We start from the raw sequence: 18,178 nt of genomic DNA, 5'->3' as shown, positions 1-18,178 counted from the left end.
CTTTTGATAAGTGACTCAGACAATAAAAAGACACACATTTTCCATCCTAATTACACAAAAAGAAAACCAAAGATGTCTAGCAGTACACACATCACGTGAATTGAATTAGCTGCTATTTGCATTTCTTCAATATAATAATAATAATAATAATAATAACAACTGAATAATTGTTCATTTATGATAGGCTACACTTTGTTATAGCTTGTACTTGCGATTGTTGATCAGTTAGTACGCTGTAAGAAAAATGGAAAATATAGGCTGCTAGTAATTTTCCAGGACGTTATCCATTATCCATTGTAACCCTGTAACCCGAAAACACAATGCGTAATTTAAAATGCAGGTAAAAAAGCAATACGTAAAATTCTTTCATATTAACATAGTAGATTGTGCCCTATTTTTACAGCCTTTTCTTGGAGTGTAGCATACTAACTACTAATACACTGCTTAAAGCATAATCGTTGAGAATGTCTTATATTACTAGTTTACTAGCTATTAAAAAAAAGCAAACCTTAAATTGTAGTGTTCAATAATTCAACGTTTTTTAAAATACAGTTATTTATATTTTAATATTATATTATGCATATTATTTTACAAACAAATCTAAATTAACATATATAAAATATATTTTTGCTGAGATTTAATGTTGTGACACAATTTTGCGCCGTGATTACGCAATGACGTCATCGCGCAATGACATCACAACTTCATTTAGCAGCTTCTAGCAACAAATTGACCTTCCTTTAGCAACTTTCTCTGAAAATTAGTTGGCAACACTGCTAAACACCATAATTTCGTTTTTGGTCGAAAATGAGTTATTGATCATTTTGGGACATTAATGACCTCCTTTATCATGTGTTAAGTATCATGGAGAAAAGCCCCGGAGAAACCAAGGCAGAACACAGTATAACATCAGTTACCGCTGTTTTGTTTTGGAGTTACGGTGCTCTGCATATGTTTGCATTTGTTCGTCAATACTGTGCCAACCTGGAGTTATACGGTATTCTTCCTTTGTTTTACTGTCCATTTAAGTCTGCCGCGTTTATTGTGTACTTCTATAACTTATCTGTTGGCACTTCATTAGACAAACAAATGAGAGAGATCGCGATCTAACAAACTGCTCCATATAACAAAGCACTGCAAGCAATAACGATTAAAACATCTAATTGCCTTAATCTGATTCCCAGTGTCCTACCTATAATTATTTTCTCTGTACAAATACAAATCTTTAAAGCCAGTTTTCTAAGTTTCGCACTAGCGAGTTTCACACTGGAGCAGAGCGCGCGGCAATCCACCTGCCACTCAAGTGGCCACGCCCTTAATTATGCAGAACTTTAAGGCTTAATATAATTTAAACGGATGAGTTATAAAAAAAAAAATTCACCCACCTCACAGTTGTCACGAAGGGAAAAATTAGCTATATAGACCAAAATAATTTTTTGTACCAGGCTGTAAACGTTTTTTTCTGCTGTAAAGTTGGGCATTTTAACATGGGGAGTCTATGGGATTGACTCCCTTTGGGAGCCAGCCTCCAGCGGCCAGTCGATGAATTGCAGTTTTAGTCACTTCCGTGTTGGTTTCACTACAGCGGGAGCTTGCCGCTTGATTAGGACGATATAGACACACGTCCTCTTCCAGGCAGTTTCGTAACATTTTATGTTGATTGGAAATTCTTAATGCCTGATGGTGCAAATGGGAATTTTCACTGCTCTAGCTCTTTTCTTAAAGCCACTTCACCAATTTGTGAAGCTCAATTATCTTTTGCTGCACATCAGAAATATATTATTTGGTTGTTCTCATTGTGATGGATGATTAAGAATTTGGGCTTTGTTTTCCCTCCTATCTGTGAAACAGGAAGCCATGGCTGGATAATTTCATGTTCATAATCACCCTGGAGTGCTCAAAATTGTGAATATGAATGGGAATATACTTCAGAGATATTTTACTCATAAGAATTTCTAGGGGTGCCAATAATTGTGTCCAACGTGTATTTGAGAAAAAACATTTATTTCATAATGATATTTCCCCCATTTTAAATTCTTATTATCCAATGAAAGGTAAGATTTTTGTTAATTTTTTAAATAAAAGATCAAAAGGATTAACAATGCAGATTCATTTTCACAGCCATCTTTGATCATATTTACCAAGGGTGCCGATATTTTTGGCCATAACTATATTTAGATAATCAGAGGATGAATAATGTAATGCCTTATAAAATGTCAATACAGTTATAGAAATGGATTAACTGCTCCAGCCTTTACACTCTAAATAAAGGATAAACAATGTTTAAGTCATCTTCTGGTTACATTAGGGGCCTTTAGGGCGTTTGAAGGAGTACAGGACCAATTTAACAAAAAGCACATTATAAACAAAAATACAATGTTAATCTAAACACCAAAGCAAAAGTTAATAAAGTTCAGCTAATTATTTCAGTGTCACTACCAACAATAACACTGAAACAAGTACACTGAAAGATGGTCATTGTCTACAACACTTGTCACATTGTACAGCAATGTTGCATTACCTGCAACAAAATTGCAACGTTGTGAAATAATTCCTGGGAGGAACCGCAACAAGAAGTGTTAATAACAACATTGTGTTCACACCTCACAAAACTAAACGAACCGTCATCTTCTTGCAATTGCGAATGGTAAATTGTAATACTTTGTCTTTAATACCTTGTGCAACAGTTATCTCCAGACAGTCCTTGAATTAGACCTATTTCTACAGAGTTACGCCAACAGAAGAATTTTACTTTTACATTAGCCTTTAAAATAGTGACACATTTCACAATTTTATTTTAAGTACTGAATTTAAAATTAAGTACTGAACTCACATGGGCATGGGCCTAATGGTTAGAGAGTCGGACTCGTAACCCAAATGTTGCGAATTCGAGTCTCAGGTCCGGCAGGGATTGTAGGTGGGAGGAGTGAATGTACCACCTTCAATATCACGACTGAGGTGAGACCCTTGAGCAAGGCACCGAACCCCTAAATGGCTGCCCACTGCTCTGGGTGTGGGTGTGTGCACTTGGGTTAAATGCAGAGCACAAATTCCGAGTATGGGTAACCATATGGCCACATGTCACCTCACTTTCATTTGTAAATCGTTTTCTGTAGTGCAAGAAGTCCGCCAGCCAGGTAACTCCGCCCCTTCCGCTAAGTAGTAGGGCAAGCTGCGAACGCCGAGTGCAACAGTGGGGTGTATTCGAAATGCGCTTGTGCGCATTTCACATTATTTATGCTACAAAGAAGAAAAACACATGCGTTTAAAACACTGATTCATTCAGGAATGCCGCTACTGTACTGGAACTGACAAATGCGTACTGCCAGATTAAAGACTGCAGTAAGACGTTTGAAATCTTTCGAAATGTATTAAACTTTAAAATAAAATATGTATATTTTACCCTATAAATCTAAATGAATTTCTTTGTCTTACCAACCCTGAGGTATATTTGAAGAATTCCAGCAAAAGGAATTAGAAAATACTGAATAACTAAAGAACAAATGAAGAGTTCAGGCAAAAGCCTCTGTACGTGCCATTTTAAATTTTCTTCTAAAATAAGCATTTTTCAATAGGCTCCTATGTGTAGGTTTATTTCACTTTAATGGCAATGAATGGGTTATTTTCATTGCCTAATAACTGAACACAAACATAGAAGCCTGAGAAAATGCTAATTTTAGAAGAAAATTTCAGACTGCACTAACACTTCATTTGTTATTTAATTATTCAGTATTTTCTCATCTCTTTTGTTATTGTAACTACAGCGTAGGAAGAAAAGAAAAAAACTTTTAAAATTATAGACCTTCTTTTTGGCCATAGTTTCAAGATAATGGAACAGCAGTGCCACCATCCGTCCAAGCACTTATTACACAGAAGAGTTACAAATCCAACTAGTGGAAGAAATTTGTGCTGAGATAATGTGTAGAGACGCCAGTCGTTAGAAGGCTGCGTGGGCTGCAGTGCTTGGGACTAAACTCTGTCAAGAATTTGATATCCGGACGATTACTTTGGAAATAGCAGAATAGATTTTACGTAAAAAACTGCTTTTAACATTTATAGCCATATTTCCACCTGACACCTAATGCAATGATCAGATTTATTGTTCTTTTTGTTGAGTTGTGCATCATTTGTCAGTCTCTGGGTGATTACACTGAGGGTAAGAGATCTTTACATTCTCTTTCTTTATGAAACTGTAATTTTCTCTGGTTTGAACAGTGTAAAGTTATTTTTGTAAAGCAGAGTACATAATTGTAAGCGTTCTCAACCGTTCAGCTGTGTTTACCCTTGCACTTAAGTTACGGACTATCAGGTCTTAATGGATTTTATTTTAGCTTTTAGGAATTAATTGCATATAAATAATAGTATGCAGGCTAAAGTGACAGACTAAACTTTTAAACATGTTCACAATGATTCAGACTCCAGGGGAATAAGTCACGTACATTTGGCCAAAGGAGTAGTTTCATATAGGCTACATAAACATACATTGTTTCATCCATTAAGCGTTTAATGTATCTAAAGACATATTATTAACATGTTCACTGTTTGATGAATGGTGTCCACACCGTCTGAACAGTTGTAATTATAACCCAGTGACCCAGTAAAAGACTGAGTGTGAGCTCACCATTTGTGACAGAGCCCTAATTTGACCTTCTAAAGGAACAACTTTACCTGTGTCATGTTTGGGACGAAGGCCAAAAAACAAACAGGCAAGAAATATCTTCTCATGTACTGTATAAGCTATGCAAGTGAGCTGATTGACTGCTCATGGGAATTTACATATTTCGTGTGATTAAAAGAGTAAAGTGGTTTGGCTTGCTGCACAGTTCCAAATAGTTTGTGAAAATGAGAACAACATTTTCCTCACACAAACTGGAAAGTTTTCTCTTGAGGAGAGCTACATAATGTTTTCCAGGTAGTGTACAGCAGTGTGGGTATTGACAAATGTTGAGTCACAGTCTTGGTATGTTAACAACTGTAGACAGCTGCAGTCAGTCTCTGTCAGTATAAATTCTGCATTTATATATTTAAATAAATGTATTTAAAAAGTCTGCCCAATCTGTCCTTGGTGTTTCCTTGCCTAAAGCCCAAGACTCTGGGATAAGCTCCAGCATCCCCCGACCCTGCATAGGACAAACGGTTTGTAAATTGGATGGATTTTTAAAATGAGATCCCTCTAGGCCTGACAACATCTTTGCATACTGATATCCTCTTTCCATATCATTGGCTTAGATTCAGATGTTCTTGTGCTTAGAAGGAAATGGTGAGTTGTAAGAATATATTCTGTGACTCAATAAGTATCCATCCATTTGTTTATAGCTGCTTGTTCTATGTTCAGTCACTGGATTCTATCCCAGAAGGCAGGGAAACACCCTAGACAGGTGACCAGCTGCCAGTATTAGGTGAACTTCAGCTTAGAAAACGAGTGAAATGTAAACCTTTTTTTCATGCATGGAAAAGTACTAAAATAACACTGAGCCACTCCAATATATTTCTTTCATAGAATCCCCTCCTGGTGAGACAGTCTCTACAAAATTATTTTCAAAGACCCTAATCCAGTAAACATGGACTTGCAAACCCTGACTTGGCTGGATCTTTTTTTCTGTTTTTTTTTTTTGTGTGTGTGTGTGTGTGTGAACAGCAGCACCTTTTGGCAAATGTGATTTTAGCATTGGTTAAAATAATTCTGTACAGTATTGAATTTTTTTTAAGCTCCCTTTAGGGATCTTCTCTTAATATTTTTCCTGAAATTATCCTTATATTTTAGGGAAAGATCATGGTTCTAAAAAATGAGTTTTAAAGAGGTTTATGTATGTAAAACCGGAAAAAAACGTGTGTGAGTGGAAAGAATGATTATGGCGGTTGTGCTGCTTGGAAACAAAAACAGGGGTGGTTGGGGATCTTTTTCTCTACTGCTGAGGCTGCAGGATACTAATGATGCAGCCGATTTGCTGCTATGATGTGCCGGCCAATATTTTGACTCAGTCTTTTGGAAAATTACTTTTTTTTTTCTGATATCAAAGCTTCAAGTTTCATTATGTTTGCTCTTAGGCTCAGCGTCTTCTTACCATGACACCAATGAAGTTCATGAGGACGAGACTTACTACACCCCTCAGTTGGACTACAAACGTAAATATGTGCACGAATTATACAATGACTAAATGTGAAATGCTACAGTTACAGTACTTTAAAACCATTTTTGCCATCAGATCCGCAGTGGTGCCATGCACTTAAGCTGTCCAATGGGGAATTGTCCTGTTCTTCTCCTCGAGGCGGACACCACCGGAGCTCGCTTGGAACACGCTGTTTGCTCTCCTGTGTTCGAGGATATAAACGTCTGGGGCAATCATCTGTGCAGTGCATGCCCAACCGCCGCTGGTCTGGATCCGCTGTTTGTCGAAGTAAGTACACTTAAAAGGTGTCATAATAATTGTCACAAAACTAACTCTTTGATTCAGTAACAAACATGTATTTGGCAGCTGCTGCAAAGTACCTTAATTGAACCATGTGTTTATATTATGTCTGAATCTTAGAGATACGCTGCCATGTTCTGCCTCTGATTGACTACGGTATGTACAGTTGCTCCCGTGGTTTTGTGGTAGACTCCAGGTGTGACTACACCTGCTATGAAGGCTACCAGATTGAGGGAGATCGCTACCGGATGTGCCAAGAAGAGGGAACATGGAGTGGCACAGAACCGACGTGTGCAGGTACATTTGCAAATCTAGTCTAATGTATGATAGATTGCAGATTGCATTTACTTATTAAATCAGAGAGAAGACATTGTAACATTGAATAAAAATTGCATTGTTTCAGATCATGACCCCCCCAAACTGAAATGTCCTTTGTCCAGAGTGAAGGTAGCAGAACCAGGAAAACTAACTGCCATGGTTTCATGGGAGCGTCCTGTTGCTAAAGATACCGCTGACAGAGCACTTCAGTATGTGCATCACATTTTATAAAAGCCATCCAAGTTCCTCTGTGTCAAAGAGGCAACCTGTAAATTGCATTTTTGTCATCCTTTACCAGGGTCTTGCGAAATGGCCTGGAGTCTGGATCTGACTTTCCTGAAGGAATACATGTAATTCGATATAAAGTCTCTGACCAGGCTCGCAACACAGCCACATGCAAGTTTACTGTGCATGTTGAAGGTGAAGCCAGTATACAGTTTTGATTTGCTTCTGCTTCACTCAAAAATGAAAACGGTGTCATCGTTTACTCACCTTTATGTCATTTCAGATTTTTGTGGAACATAAATATTGGACCCCACTGACTTTCATTACATAGACCAAAAGCACAGAGACATTTTTCAAAATATATTTTGCATTCAACAGAAGAAATAAAGCCATGAGTAAATGATTACAGAATTTACATTTTTTGGGGAACCATGCCTTTAACTGTAACTAACATTATTAATATGTAACGTCCTTCTCTAGATCCAGTCAGTTGTACTATACAGTGGTATATATATATATATGCGCCTTAAACCGAAATGTTCTTTCCCTCAGTGAGACGATGCCCAAAGCTAAAGCCGCCTATGCATGGCTATCTGACATGCTCATCTGATGGCAATAATTATGGGGCTGTATGTGAATACCATTGTGATCCTGGCTTCGAAAGGACAGGTTTTGCAACACGCGTTTGTCAGCTCAACCGCGGCTGGTCTGATGAAGCCGCTCAGTGTGTATGTGAGTATGTGGTTGAGGTTATGTTTATTTTTTTAACTGTAACAAATTCAAATACTTTTTCTCAAATTTGTGTGTGAAACATTTGCGTTTTCTTTTAGTAATGGCCATTAAAACAGACGTCAGGTCTGCTGGTGCTCTGCTTGACCAATTTTATGAAAAGAGAAGGCTTCTTGTTGTGTCTACTCCAGACAACGGTAACCAGAAGTACAGGCTTCAGAATATTATGCTGCAGGTAGTATAGATACTGTACTTCTTTGACTAAAGCAAAAATAATCTTAAATAAGAAGTGTAACCATCTCATTACAGTACATAACTATATGATTGTGGGAATGTTCTGACAGAAAGCTGAGTGTGGTCTGGATCTGCGACATGTGACAGTGATCGAGCTGTTAGGAACTTCACCTCGTGCAGTGGGCCGCATCAAAGAACAACGACTAGATCCTGAAGTCATAGAGGGCCTTAGGTAACTTTATCTACTGTAGTGTTTACATGTTAAATACTGTATACTTCACCATTGTATTTACAGACTTCCATGGAAGTCATACTGGCAGATGACTGCAACATTACAAACAAATACACAAAGTCAACAATGTTAACTATATTTACTTTTTTAATGTCCTGCAGGCTCCCAGTTGATAAAATACCATTCTAAGCTTTCTCATTGTAGATCAAGTAACATGGGATTCAACTGGATTTAATGCTGACTTTAAATTCCAGCAGAGACACACTGACCAGTCTATTTTCTATTCAAGACCAGGCCATATTTTGATAAAAGCCACATGACAATTTTGGACAAAAAAAAACTTTCATGAGGTTTTGCAACAACAGTGACTCTATGCTGAAAGAAAATGTTTGGCTTATTACTGTGCATGTGTGTTTCCAATCTAAATGTGGTTTTCATGTGTTTTTTGTTTGTATGTAACAGACAGGCACTGTATATATCTACAGCATATTTCACCATGGTGCTGCTGGATGAGTATGGTGTGGATCGGGAGCGCTTTGTTAACCCCACCACCTCTGATGAGCTCTATTCATATGCAGACGAGTATCTCCTCACAGAGGAGGAGCTAGAGAGACTGGAGATGAACAAGGACTTCTGTGACTGACCTCGGTCTGATCAACTCCAGATCTGATGTTGTGGGTGGGAGATTTCTTTATAGCGACAGGCACCTCAAGAGCCTGTTTCCTGGACAAACAGTCATTTGAAACTACATATTGCAGATATTATTCACAGAGAGTCACAGCTGGAAATGTGATTTAGACTGGAACAGGTTTTAATCTGCAAGTGGAAAAGTGCCATGTGAGGATGCACAAGATATTCACATATTCTGAAGAAACTTATCTATAATAGAGTGCACAGCACACAATGTGGATTCTTAAAAATATTTAATATTTATTAAATGCTGGTATTTTCATGTAGCTCCTAAAAAGAAGTCGCTTACAATGGAGTAAAACAGCATTATGATGTTAAAATACATTGAATACAATCTTTTTGGGCCATTTATCAAGTGCACGTTTAAAACCAAAGTGTTATTCAAATTAAAATATTTACTGTCTCCATTTTTAAGAACAGCATTCAAATTATGCATTTCAAAACATCCATTCAGCTGCAACATTTATAGGAAATAAATATAATTAACATATACACACTGCACATTTCCAAATCATTATTTGTGAACTGCCTTAAATGTTTAAAAATGTAAAAGCATTTTATGCACGGTCATATGCATTAACCTAAAATAGTCTTTAAAATATTACTGTGATGCATTAATGTTCTCATACTGCACAGCTGTAACAGCAACACACAAATGTTGTGGAATGTGTAACCTCCTGTCCTGATAATGTCTTTTGGGGGCTGGGGGGTTATTGCACAATGTCCTTACTTGCCCTTTCCCATGGAGGAGCGCAGTGGAAGAGTGCCCTCTGCCCAAGAGTCGGGGTACTGCATCATCTTCCTCCACAGCAAGATCTCCTCCCCTGAGGAGTCTGCCACCCACTCTTCCTTTCCCTCCTTGATAGTCACTGTGAAAACATCAGTTTAGACATGTATCATGAAAATGATTACAATTTCAAATGCTGTTCTTTGGATCTTTATTTTTATGTAAAATGTATCATGGTTTCCACAGAAATATTAAGCAGCACAATTGTTTTTAACATTAACAATAATACATGTTTCTTGAACACCACATTAGCATATTAGCTCATGATTTCTGAAGGATCATGAAACACTGAATACTGGGCGGCTGCTGAAAATCCAGCTTTGCCATCAGAAATATTTAAAAATGTTAGAATATATTAAAATAGAAAATCATTTTAAATTGCATAATAATTTCACATTTTTACTTTACATTTGACCAAATAAATGAATATAAGATACATTATAGAGATCTTGCTGAGACTTGTATGGTATACATTATCAGCTCAAGTTTTATTATCATGAATCATAACAATAAAGCTTGACTGGGGAAAGGAAAACACCTGAATGGTGTGACACTTCTTCTGAATTTGGTATCTGCAGTTCGTGAATCCAGTAAGTAAATCTATGTTAAAGGCTTCTGAATTGATTTCAGCTCAAAGAAATATGCTCTTGCCTCCTCCCAAGCTGAGGCGAACTCCTCCCAAGAAGTCGTTGCTATGCAGGGTCTCTCTGTCCCAGACGGTGAGCTCCAGACATACATCCTTCAGCTGCTCCAGACTCAGGTCGGTGTACACAAATGTGTGGTTGTAGTTTGGATTCTTCGTCTTCTTCACTACTGGAGTCTTCTTTTTTGAGGAAGACTTGTTCTTTGTTGGCAGCAGATACCTGAAGGACAGTGTTATTAGTAGAAATAAACAAGCAAGGGCCTTTTAGAACTAAACAGATGTAATGAAATGTTTGCACACCCTTTCACAAAGGAATCGCATGTGCCTCCAGCTTTCATGGCTGTCAGATTTTTGGCCTCTTTGATCAACACATGCAGCTCAGCACCATCTGTGGGTTTGGTCTTTTTTCCTTCAGTAGAGAATAGAGGCATAATTTACAATGAAACACTAGTTAAAGACATTTTACAGATATGTTAACTGTTTTCCCTCACCTTTTCCATTAGAGTCCTCGGCATGTGTCTTATTGGTGGTGACATACTTAAGTGAAATCCCCAGCTCTCCTTTGTACTGATCAAATGGAGATGATGGCTGGGCAGCTGCCTATGAAGATAAACAGGGAAAAACCGTAAACGTAACACTAAACAAAACAACAACTTGAGTACAGTGACTTATTGCAGTAGCATCAAATCAAACATATACCTTTCCTCTAAGAGCCATACACTTTTGATGTGCAGAGTCAATATCATGGCTATCCATTGGTATCTCCACCTCACCCAGAAAGGCATTGTGGCCAAAACGGTCGTAGTGCCAAACTGAGAGTTGCAGTGTTCGAGTCATGAGCTGGGTGCGGCTGATGGAATACTAAAACAAACAAGCACAGGACAGGTTGTCACTATAAAATAAATTAAAGTGAGAGGTTACCATGTAGGAGCTTTGGCCAGTTTGTTTAGTCTGTTTGTGTGAACTGTGCATGTTGTTTGCTCTAGATTAAAATGGGGCAAGCATATGAACTAATATTTGTCTGGCTGTGACTCGGTGATAACAGTGTACTTATCTTCTCTGTCAATACCAAGCCCATTCGAAACCTGATGTTAGTGTACAATGTTTTAATTACCTGCCATTAAAGCACAGCATATAGACTTAAGTGTTTCTATTATTACCCACTGGTATCTGTTTATGATAGTATTTGTTGTTCCAAACCATGAGAAATTAGTTATTCTGGGGAGTTTGTTTTTGCTGGGAATCAATTTATTGAAAAGGAATTGAAACTATACCTTCAGTGTTTCCTTAAAACTGGGGTTAATGTTGTTATGTTTGATTGAGGTTTTCTTCTTGCTTTTGTCTGGGAGGAGGTAAGCCTTGATGTATCTGTGGAAAGGAATCAACCAATCGGGGGAGTTTAGCAATGATTTTCTCTCTGTAACGGGGAAACCCAGTGGTATGAATCACGGGTGAAAAAATATTATTCTTGGAAGACAGTAAAGAACTGAGACCCTCTCAGGAAATCACATGGAAAACACTTAGCATATGTTGTGTGGAGGCCTACTTACGGGTTGCACTTCTTTTTTGCTGCATCAGCATAAGCCAGGCCTTTACACTCATGGACCACAATAGTCAGGCACTGGCTGGACTCGTCGTAGCTGAGAGAGAAGAAAATATCTCCACTCACTTCCACACGGTCATAGTCCCCTGCTTCACTGTACACACTCATCGTACTACCAAGAGTGGCCTGTGGGGAAAAAAATAAAAATAAATTCAAGTGTCTAATATTTGATTTTATTTAGTTTGGGAATACATTTATTTAAACTAAAAATAAATATATAAATGCTGTTATTGTATTATTAGTAATAATCTATTTAAAATTAAACAATGTCAATATTACTTCATTTTAATAATTATTTAATATTATTTCAATAATTTTAAAGTGGGTTACCCTCGAGCCTCCCAAACTTCCTGAGCTATCACCGAATTTCTGCCTGTGTATATTCACCAAGTTATCAATATCTTCCTCCTCCTCATCATCGTCCTAATGAAACAAGTCAGACATTCAGGCCACTTTAGATTGCAGATGTAAATAATACAGTGAAAACTTGTTTAAAATAGTTTGAATTTGTTAGAAATTAACTCACAGCATTAAGGCCAGGAACTGACTGGCTTCTGTCTCCCATAGAGGGTGCAGCAATTTCTGTTCCATCTTCACGCAAATCAAGTGTGGAGGCTGGTTTAATATCTATGACAAAACAGTGTTTGCATATTTAAAACCCAGAGTTAAATACATAAATAACTGTAGATTAGTGTTCAAAAGTTTGGGGACAGAAGATTTTTAAGTTTATTATGCTCACCAAGACTGCATACATCTGAATAAAAAATACAGTAATATTCTGAAATATTATTACAAATCAGAATAACCATTTTCTATTTGAATACATTTTAAAATTCAATTTATTCCTGTGATGGCAAAGCTGAATTTTCATCAGCCTTTACTACGATCTTCAATGTCACATGATCCTTCAGAAATTGTTATAATATGCTGATTTGGTGCTCAGAAAAGATGTATTATTATTATTATTATTATCATTATCAATTTTGAACACTGTTGTGCTGCTAAACATTTTTATTCGAAAACCATGATAAATTTTCTCAGAATGATTTAATAAATAGAAAGAACAGCATTTATTTGAAATATAAATTATTGGCTTTAAATGACTTCACTGTCAGTTTAGATAAATGTAATATTTCTTTGCTGAATAAAAGTATTAAAATCTTAAAAAAATAAATAAATTGCTGAAACTTGCTGATCCCATACTTTTGAATATTCATACCCATGTATACTCATACCTGATAGTTTGTGCACTCTTCTGACACTTTTCTTGAAAAGCCCATCCACGTCACGCATGGAGTCAGAGCAGGTATTCATGTGATAAACTAATGAGGCCTTAATTTGGAGGGGTGACGGAAATTCAATATGTTACACATAAACAGAACTAGGACAGAGAAAATACATGGCTAAACAGTGTGAGCTATGAATAAACACTTACTGTCTCAGTGGTTGATGGGCTGTCACTGTTAGCGGGGGGCATCAGGATGGACACATCAGGGTCTGCTGAACTAGTCTTGTCTGTCGGTTCCTCTTTTCTAGGCGCAAATCAGAGGTTTGCATCACACTACTACATCATTAGCCATGGATTTCTGCATCTCAGAATCAGATCCTACCTTTGCATTAGTGGGGTACTGTGGGACAGTTCGGTCTCGGCATGGCTGCTGCCCAGACTGGCTCTTTCTATTGATTCTGTGTCACTACGTTGTTGCTCTTGCACATCAAGTCCCTCATAAGCCTCAGGAGGTGAGCTGAAAGAATGAGACAGGATGAAGTAATGAGTGCTGGACAAAGATATCATCCTGTTAAATAAATATTAAAACACCTCAACCATACTGCCACTGCATATAGCTGGAGAAATAGTACACAGAATAAAAATATACTTTTACTACACATCCTAACATCATTACAAACCTACATGCTTTTTTTTTCTGTGGAACACAACAATGATAAGATCTCAAACAAACAGGCTGGAAGTTATTTTCAAATGTATTTGCTTTTGCATGTCTCGTAACCAAATGCCATTAAGTCAAAACTGCACGTACTGGAGCTTGACAGCTTGTGGAGACTGCTGTAGTAAATATATTAAATGATAAAGAACATTGCATTATTTGCTCAGTAGAAACATGAGACGACATAAGTGCTGATGATGACACACCTCTTATTTGCTAGTGCGATGTCCTTCAGTCTTGGCTTTGGCACAGGTACAGTTTGGCTGGAATTCAACTCGGCTGTGTTTAACAGCATTTCCCCAGCTGTCTCATGCTTTTTACCTAGAACAGAGAGATGCCATTTTTAAAATGGGGAAGTGAGCTTTGTATAATGATTAATCTTAAAACACTGCCAGCCATTTCACTCTACAGTAAACAAGAGAACTATTCTTATGTCCTCTCCTTTTGGTGAACACACACAAAGAAAATCTACTTTCCACCCTTTATGAAAACAAAAAGATCAAGTCTCTATCAGACTGTCTGGCATCTGCTTCCTGAACTCACTCAGAGGCCTTTTCCTGAGGGAAACTCGGACCAAGTCGTGTCCAGGAGCTGTAGAGTAGCGGTTAACCCCATCGTCAAAGAACCAGTCTCCGGTGCTCATCTTCAGATCTCTGAAAGAAAAGAGAAAAAAAACCCTGAAGTTGAGTTTCTGTTGAACATTAACCTTTTCCATTAAGCAAGGGCCTCATTTTCCAGTCTAATGTGCCTCTTAATGATAGGGTTTCTAAGTGGACTGAGGCCACAGAGAGGGACACTGGGAGGCACGGGGTACACACTCACATCTCTTTGGCACACACTGTGCACATCCAAGATCCGTTGGGTCGAGCAGATTGACATTTTTTGCAAACATGATGTTTGCATACTCTGCACTGGCTACCGTTGGTCAGAAGGCCCATAGGCTCTTGACAGCGGCCACAGCTGCGCTCGCTGTATTTTCCACTGCCACGTTTCGCACCCTTTCTTCTGATTTCCAGCAACTCAGCTTTTAGCTTCCTAAGAATACAAAAATTAGAATTTTTTTGCCTGATAAACATCCCTTCCAGGGTACAAAATAGAATCTAAAGGCCTGTTCACACAAAGTTTTAATAATCATTCTAATTTTGTGAGAATAGGAAAGTCCACACCACAGCTATAACAATATTGACACAGAAGAATCACTTATAACATTTTTTTTTTCAGCTGATGAACATTAAAACATTGACGGCCAATCAGAATACATCGAACTTTAAAGAGCTCAAGCATTTAAAGCAGCAGATGACAAAACTGCAGTGTGTGCTTACAATAAACAGAATGTTATCGACTGTTGGTGTGGATGCTAATATAGTGATCCTTATAGCCATCTTCATAGTTTATAGTTTGTGGTGTGAACAGGACTTAAGCCCTGATTTGTATGATTTCATTTAGTAGAAACAAGCATTAAACAAACATAAACACTAAATAAACTACATTCTTCAAATTAAGAAGTATGGGGTCAGTAAGGTTTTTTTAAAGAAGTCTCTAACCAAGGCTGTATTTTATTTAATTAAAAAATATTAATATTGTGAAATATAATTACGATTTAAAATAACCGTTTTCCATTTTAATATGCTTTAAAATGTAATTTATTCTTGTGAAGCTGAAATTTCAGCAGTCCTCAGTGTCACATGATCTTACAAAAATCATACTAATCATACTATTATTTATTCTTAATGTTGTGAATGGTTTCTTCTTAATATTTCTTGTAGAAACCCTAATGTTTTCAGAGTTCTTACTGACCCAAACTTTTGAACGGTACAGCATTTAAAAAAAAATAATAATGTGTGTTTAATGTACACTTTAACACTTAAATGCATAAATTAAGCTAAATTTAATTAATGTATTTGTCTTTATTAATTAGTCACTATGGATATTTTGAGACCAGAGAAATTATTTATGCTCTTTTAAAATCATATAAATTACATATGAATCATTTTATTTAATTCTGCATTTCTAGAACAAGACTTATTCTCAATGACGCAAGCGTGACACTCACTTCACACGGAGCTCCTCCAAGCGCCTCAACTCCTCATCTCGCCGAAGGACTTCTAGAATGAATTCTTGCTCAGACTCAGTCAGGAAGGACACGTTGATCTCCATGTTCTGCACCATCCTCGGCAGTCAAGCCCTGCTTCTAAGGAATAAAAAGCAAACAAATGTCACTGGATGTATTAAGTCAACAAAATATTAAATGTCAACACAAATGCGAATTACAGAAACTTGTAGAACCACATACAACCGCTTACCGAGTAACATACCACTGTTGCTCACCGATAATAATGAATATACAAGCACGCAACCAAGAATATGTCATTTGCTTTCCAGAGACGAGTCCAACATATATAATGAGTGTTACACAAATAAAAGAAGTCCTGCTGTTTGTAAAAAGGGCAGAGACCTGGAGACAGGGCAGAATTGACAAATAAAGGGAGTGACCTTTCACAGTTCCTCCATGCAGTGTCTGTCAGTGTCAGTATGTCAGAGGCTCTTCAACACCTCCCTGCAGGAGCTGAGTAATTAGACAAACACAAGGACACCCTGTGACACACAGCTCCACATGCAAATTAGTTGGTTACCGATGGCTCGCAATGCCGATATCGCAGCAGGGAAGTGGAGATATTCACATCCCAACATCTACCACATAAATCAAGTATAAGCATATTAGCATTAGTGAATCATTTAATAAATCAAGCCAAGCAAATGTACGTATTTTGCAAAAATGATAGGTACTTATAAATGAAACAGCTTCTCGTCATGTTCTTACTGAAAAGAACGAAAATAATATTCTAACCAGAGAGCATGAGAACCTTGTTTTTATTTGTCACTGGTAAAATTATGGACAGCAAATCAATAAAATTTATGATGTTTGAGAATAAATAACTAAAGGCCAACAGAGCCTGGGAAAAGGAGCTAAGTACTGGAATGTCATCAGGAGGACAGGAAAACAACATGCAGTCAGCGTATCACAGGAGTTTCCGCCCTTTATGGACACACAACCATGCGTGGAGGTCTTCAGCAAACCTTTTTTAATGAGGCATTTATGATGATTATTACATGGTAGCACCATGAGCCTTGTGAAAGCCCTTTGAGCTCAACTGGCGGAAAAAAAATTCAATAACCTTCAATTAAGACTGGTTTGGTCAATATCCAAAGCAAGCAGACCTTCTTAACAAACTTGTTCCTCATTCTTTGAATGTTTCAGGAAAATAGAAAGGATTAAAGTGAGCATGGACCTTCCTCCAGCTATACTGATATAGATCTGAAGGACTTGTCCTGCTCTAACACATGAACAACAACGTCAAATTCACTTAACTAAATTATCCAAAATTACACATAAAAAAGTCCAATATTAAACAGAAAAGTAACAGTTAACGTATAGGAACATAAAACGCAAACTAACAGTTAGCGTAAAGGAAAATAGAGTACAAAAGTTAGCACACTTCAAGATCTTAAAAGAAGACTGAATAACTTACATTTGAGGCACAATGACAACAACTGAGACACTCTCTCGACTCGTTACGTCTCTTAGGAAAGCACTTTATTCTAAAGCAGAATCTAAACAGTGTTAGTACAGTTTGTCGTAGGCTATATAAAATAGATGCCTATCATCTTAACAAAATCTCTTCAAATGTGCTTTAAATGTGTTCTTACCAGTAGCGCAGAATTTTCCCACAGTTTTCCTCCCCGCGAGCTCAGTGACTTCCAGCTTTGCCAAATAAACGTCGAACAGGAACAAACGCAAAGTTTTCAGTCAGCGCTGGATCACCGCGCAACAGGTGCGCGTCCACGATGCGCGCAGACTCAGAGTTTCCTCCGGTGAAGGAGGAGGTCAGTCAGTGGACATGAAGCACGTATTGCTTTCAGTCATGTGTTTTAAGATTTAAACTGATGTGAAGCTTAGAAAACAGCTAAAAATTAAATGTCTATAATACAATAAAAGCGTTTTGTATTAAATAATGCGTAAAGTTTGTTGTGAAATATGTACTGGAACCTTTTAAGCGCTGGAGTAATGACAAAGAAACTTTTTTGTATATAAGCAAATCTGTTTTCGATGTTTAAAAGTCATAAAGGGAAAATTAAAAGTTATTTAGTTTTGGGTGGAAGTGATGTAATTATAAATTTTAATGGCCATGGGATAGAAAAATAACAATTTTTACACTGCCGTCCAAAAGTTTGTGGTTAGAATTATTTATCTTCTTCTTCTTTTTTAAATATAATAATTTTGTCTAGCAAGGATGCATGAATCTAATCTAAATAAATTTCGAATGTCACAGATTTCCGTGCTATATAAATGCTGTTCTATT

The 18,178-nt window shown here is 37.3% G+C and overlaps 2 protein-coding genes across 3 annotated transcripts; one reads left to right on the top strand and one right to left on the bottom strand.

Moving 5' to 3' along the window:
- The first annotated feature begins 3,869 nt into the window (after positions 1-3,869).
- On the top strand, positions 3,870-9,330 carry srpx2 (sushi-repeat containing protein X-linked 2). The gene is made up of 10 exons (XM_058798372.1): positions 3,870-4,156; positions 6,049-6,126; positions 6,207-6,398; positions 6,531-6,707; positions 6,814-6,937; positions 7,027-7,148; positions 7,506-7,685; positions 7,784-7,917; positions 8,027-8,148; positions 8,611-9,330. The coding sequence occupies exons 1-10, from the start codon at positions 4,087-4,089 to the stop codon at positions 8,789-8,791; spliced, it is 1,380 nt and encodes a 459-aa protein (XP_058654355.1). The 5' UTR covers positions 3,870-4,086; the 3' UTR covers positions 8,792-9,330.
- sytl4 (synaptotagmin-like 4) lies at positions 9,055-17,732 on the bottom strand. 2 transcript variants are annotated; one of them, XM_058798371.1, is made up of 18 exons: positions 17,526-17,732; positions 16,311-16,383; positions 15,871-16,008; positions 14,640-14,852; positions 14,361-14,470; positions 14,024-14,138; positions 13,482-13,616; positions 13,307-13,403; positions 13,107-13,203; positions 12,398-12,498; positions 12,202-12,294; positions 11,819-11,997; positions 11,543-11,636; positions 10,968-11,129; positions 10,760-10,868; positions 10,569-10,677; positions 10,277-10,488; positions 9,055-9,707 (listed from the first exon to the last, which is right to left on the bottom strand). In XM_058798371.1, exons 3-18 carry the CDS (start codon positions 15,984-15,986, stop codon positions 9,565-9,567), a joined length of 2,085 nt encoding a protein of 694 aa, XP_058654354.1. In that variant the 5' UTR covers positions 15,987-16,008; positions 16,311-16,383; positions 17,526-17,732; the 3' UTR covers positions 9,055-9,564. The 2 variants fall into 2 exon arrangements, with proteins under 2 accessions (XP_058654354.1, XP_058654352.1); XM_058798369.1 differs by lacking the exon at positions 16,311-16,383.
- Between the last annotated feature and the right edge of the window lie 446 nt (positions 17,733-18,178).

The sequence above is a fragment of the Onychostoma macrolepis genome, chromosome 14 (genome assembly GCF_012432095.1).
Source record: "Onychostoma macrolepis isolate SWU-2019 chromosome 14, ASM1243209v1, whole genome shotgun sequence".
NCBI classification, from domain to species: Eukaryota; Metazoa; Chordata; class Actinopteri; order Cypriniformes; family Cyprinidae; genus Onychostoma; species Onychostoma macrolepis.
Note: the sequence above shows the minus strand (reverse complement) of the source record. Positions and strands in the feature narration are given on the sequence as shown.

Coding starts and splice junctions, on each gene's coding strand:
- srpx2 (XM_058798372.1), top strand. CDS start 4,087: ATGATCAGATTTATTGTTCTTTTTGTTGAGTTGTGCATCATTTGTCAG. Junction 6,938..7,026: donor ACCGCTGACAGAGCACTTCA/GTATGTGCATCA, acceptor ATCCTTTACCAG/GGTCTTGCGAAATGGCCTGG. Junction 8,149..8,610: donor GAAGTCATAGAGGGCCTTAG/GTAACTTTATCT, acceptor TGTATGTAACAG/ACAGGCACTGTATATATCTA.
- sytl4 (XM_058798371.1), bottom strand. CDS start 15,986: ATGGTGCAGAACATGGAGATCAACGTGTCCTTCCTGACTGAGTCTGAG. Junction 14,853..15,870: donor TTGGAGGAGCTCCGTGTGAA/GTGAGTGTCACG, acceptor TTGTATTCTTAG/GAAGCTAAAAGCTGAGTTGC. Junction 12,499..13,106: donor AAGAGTGCACAAACTATCAG/GTATGAGTATAC, acceptor GTTTTGTCATAG/ATATTAAACCAGCCTCCACA.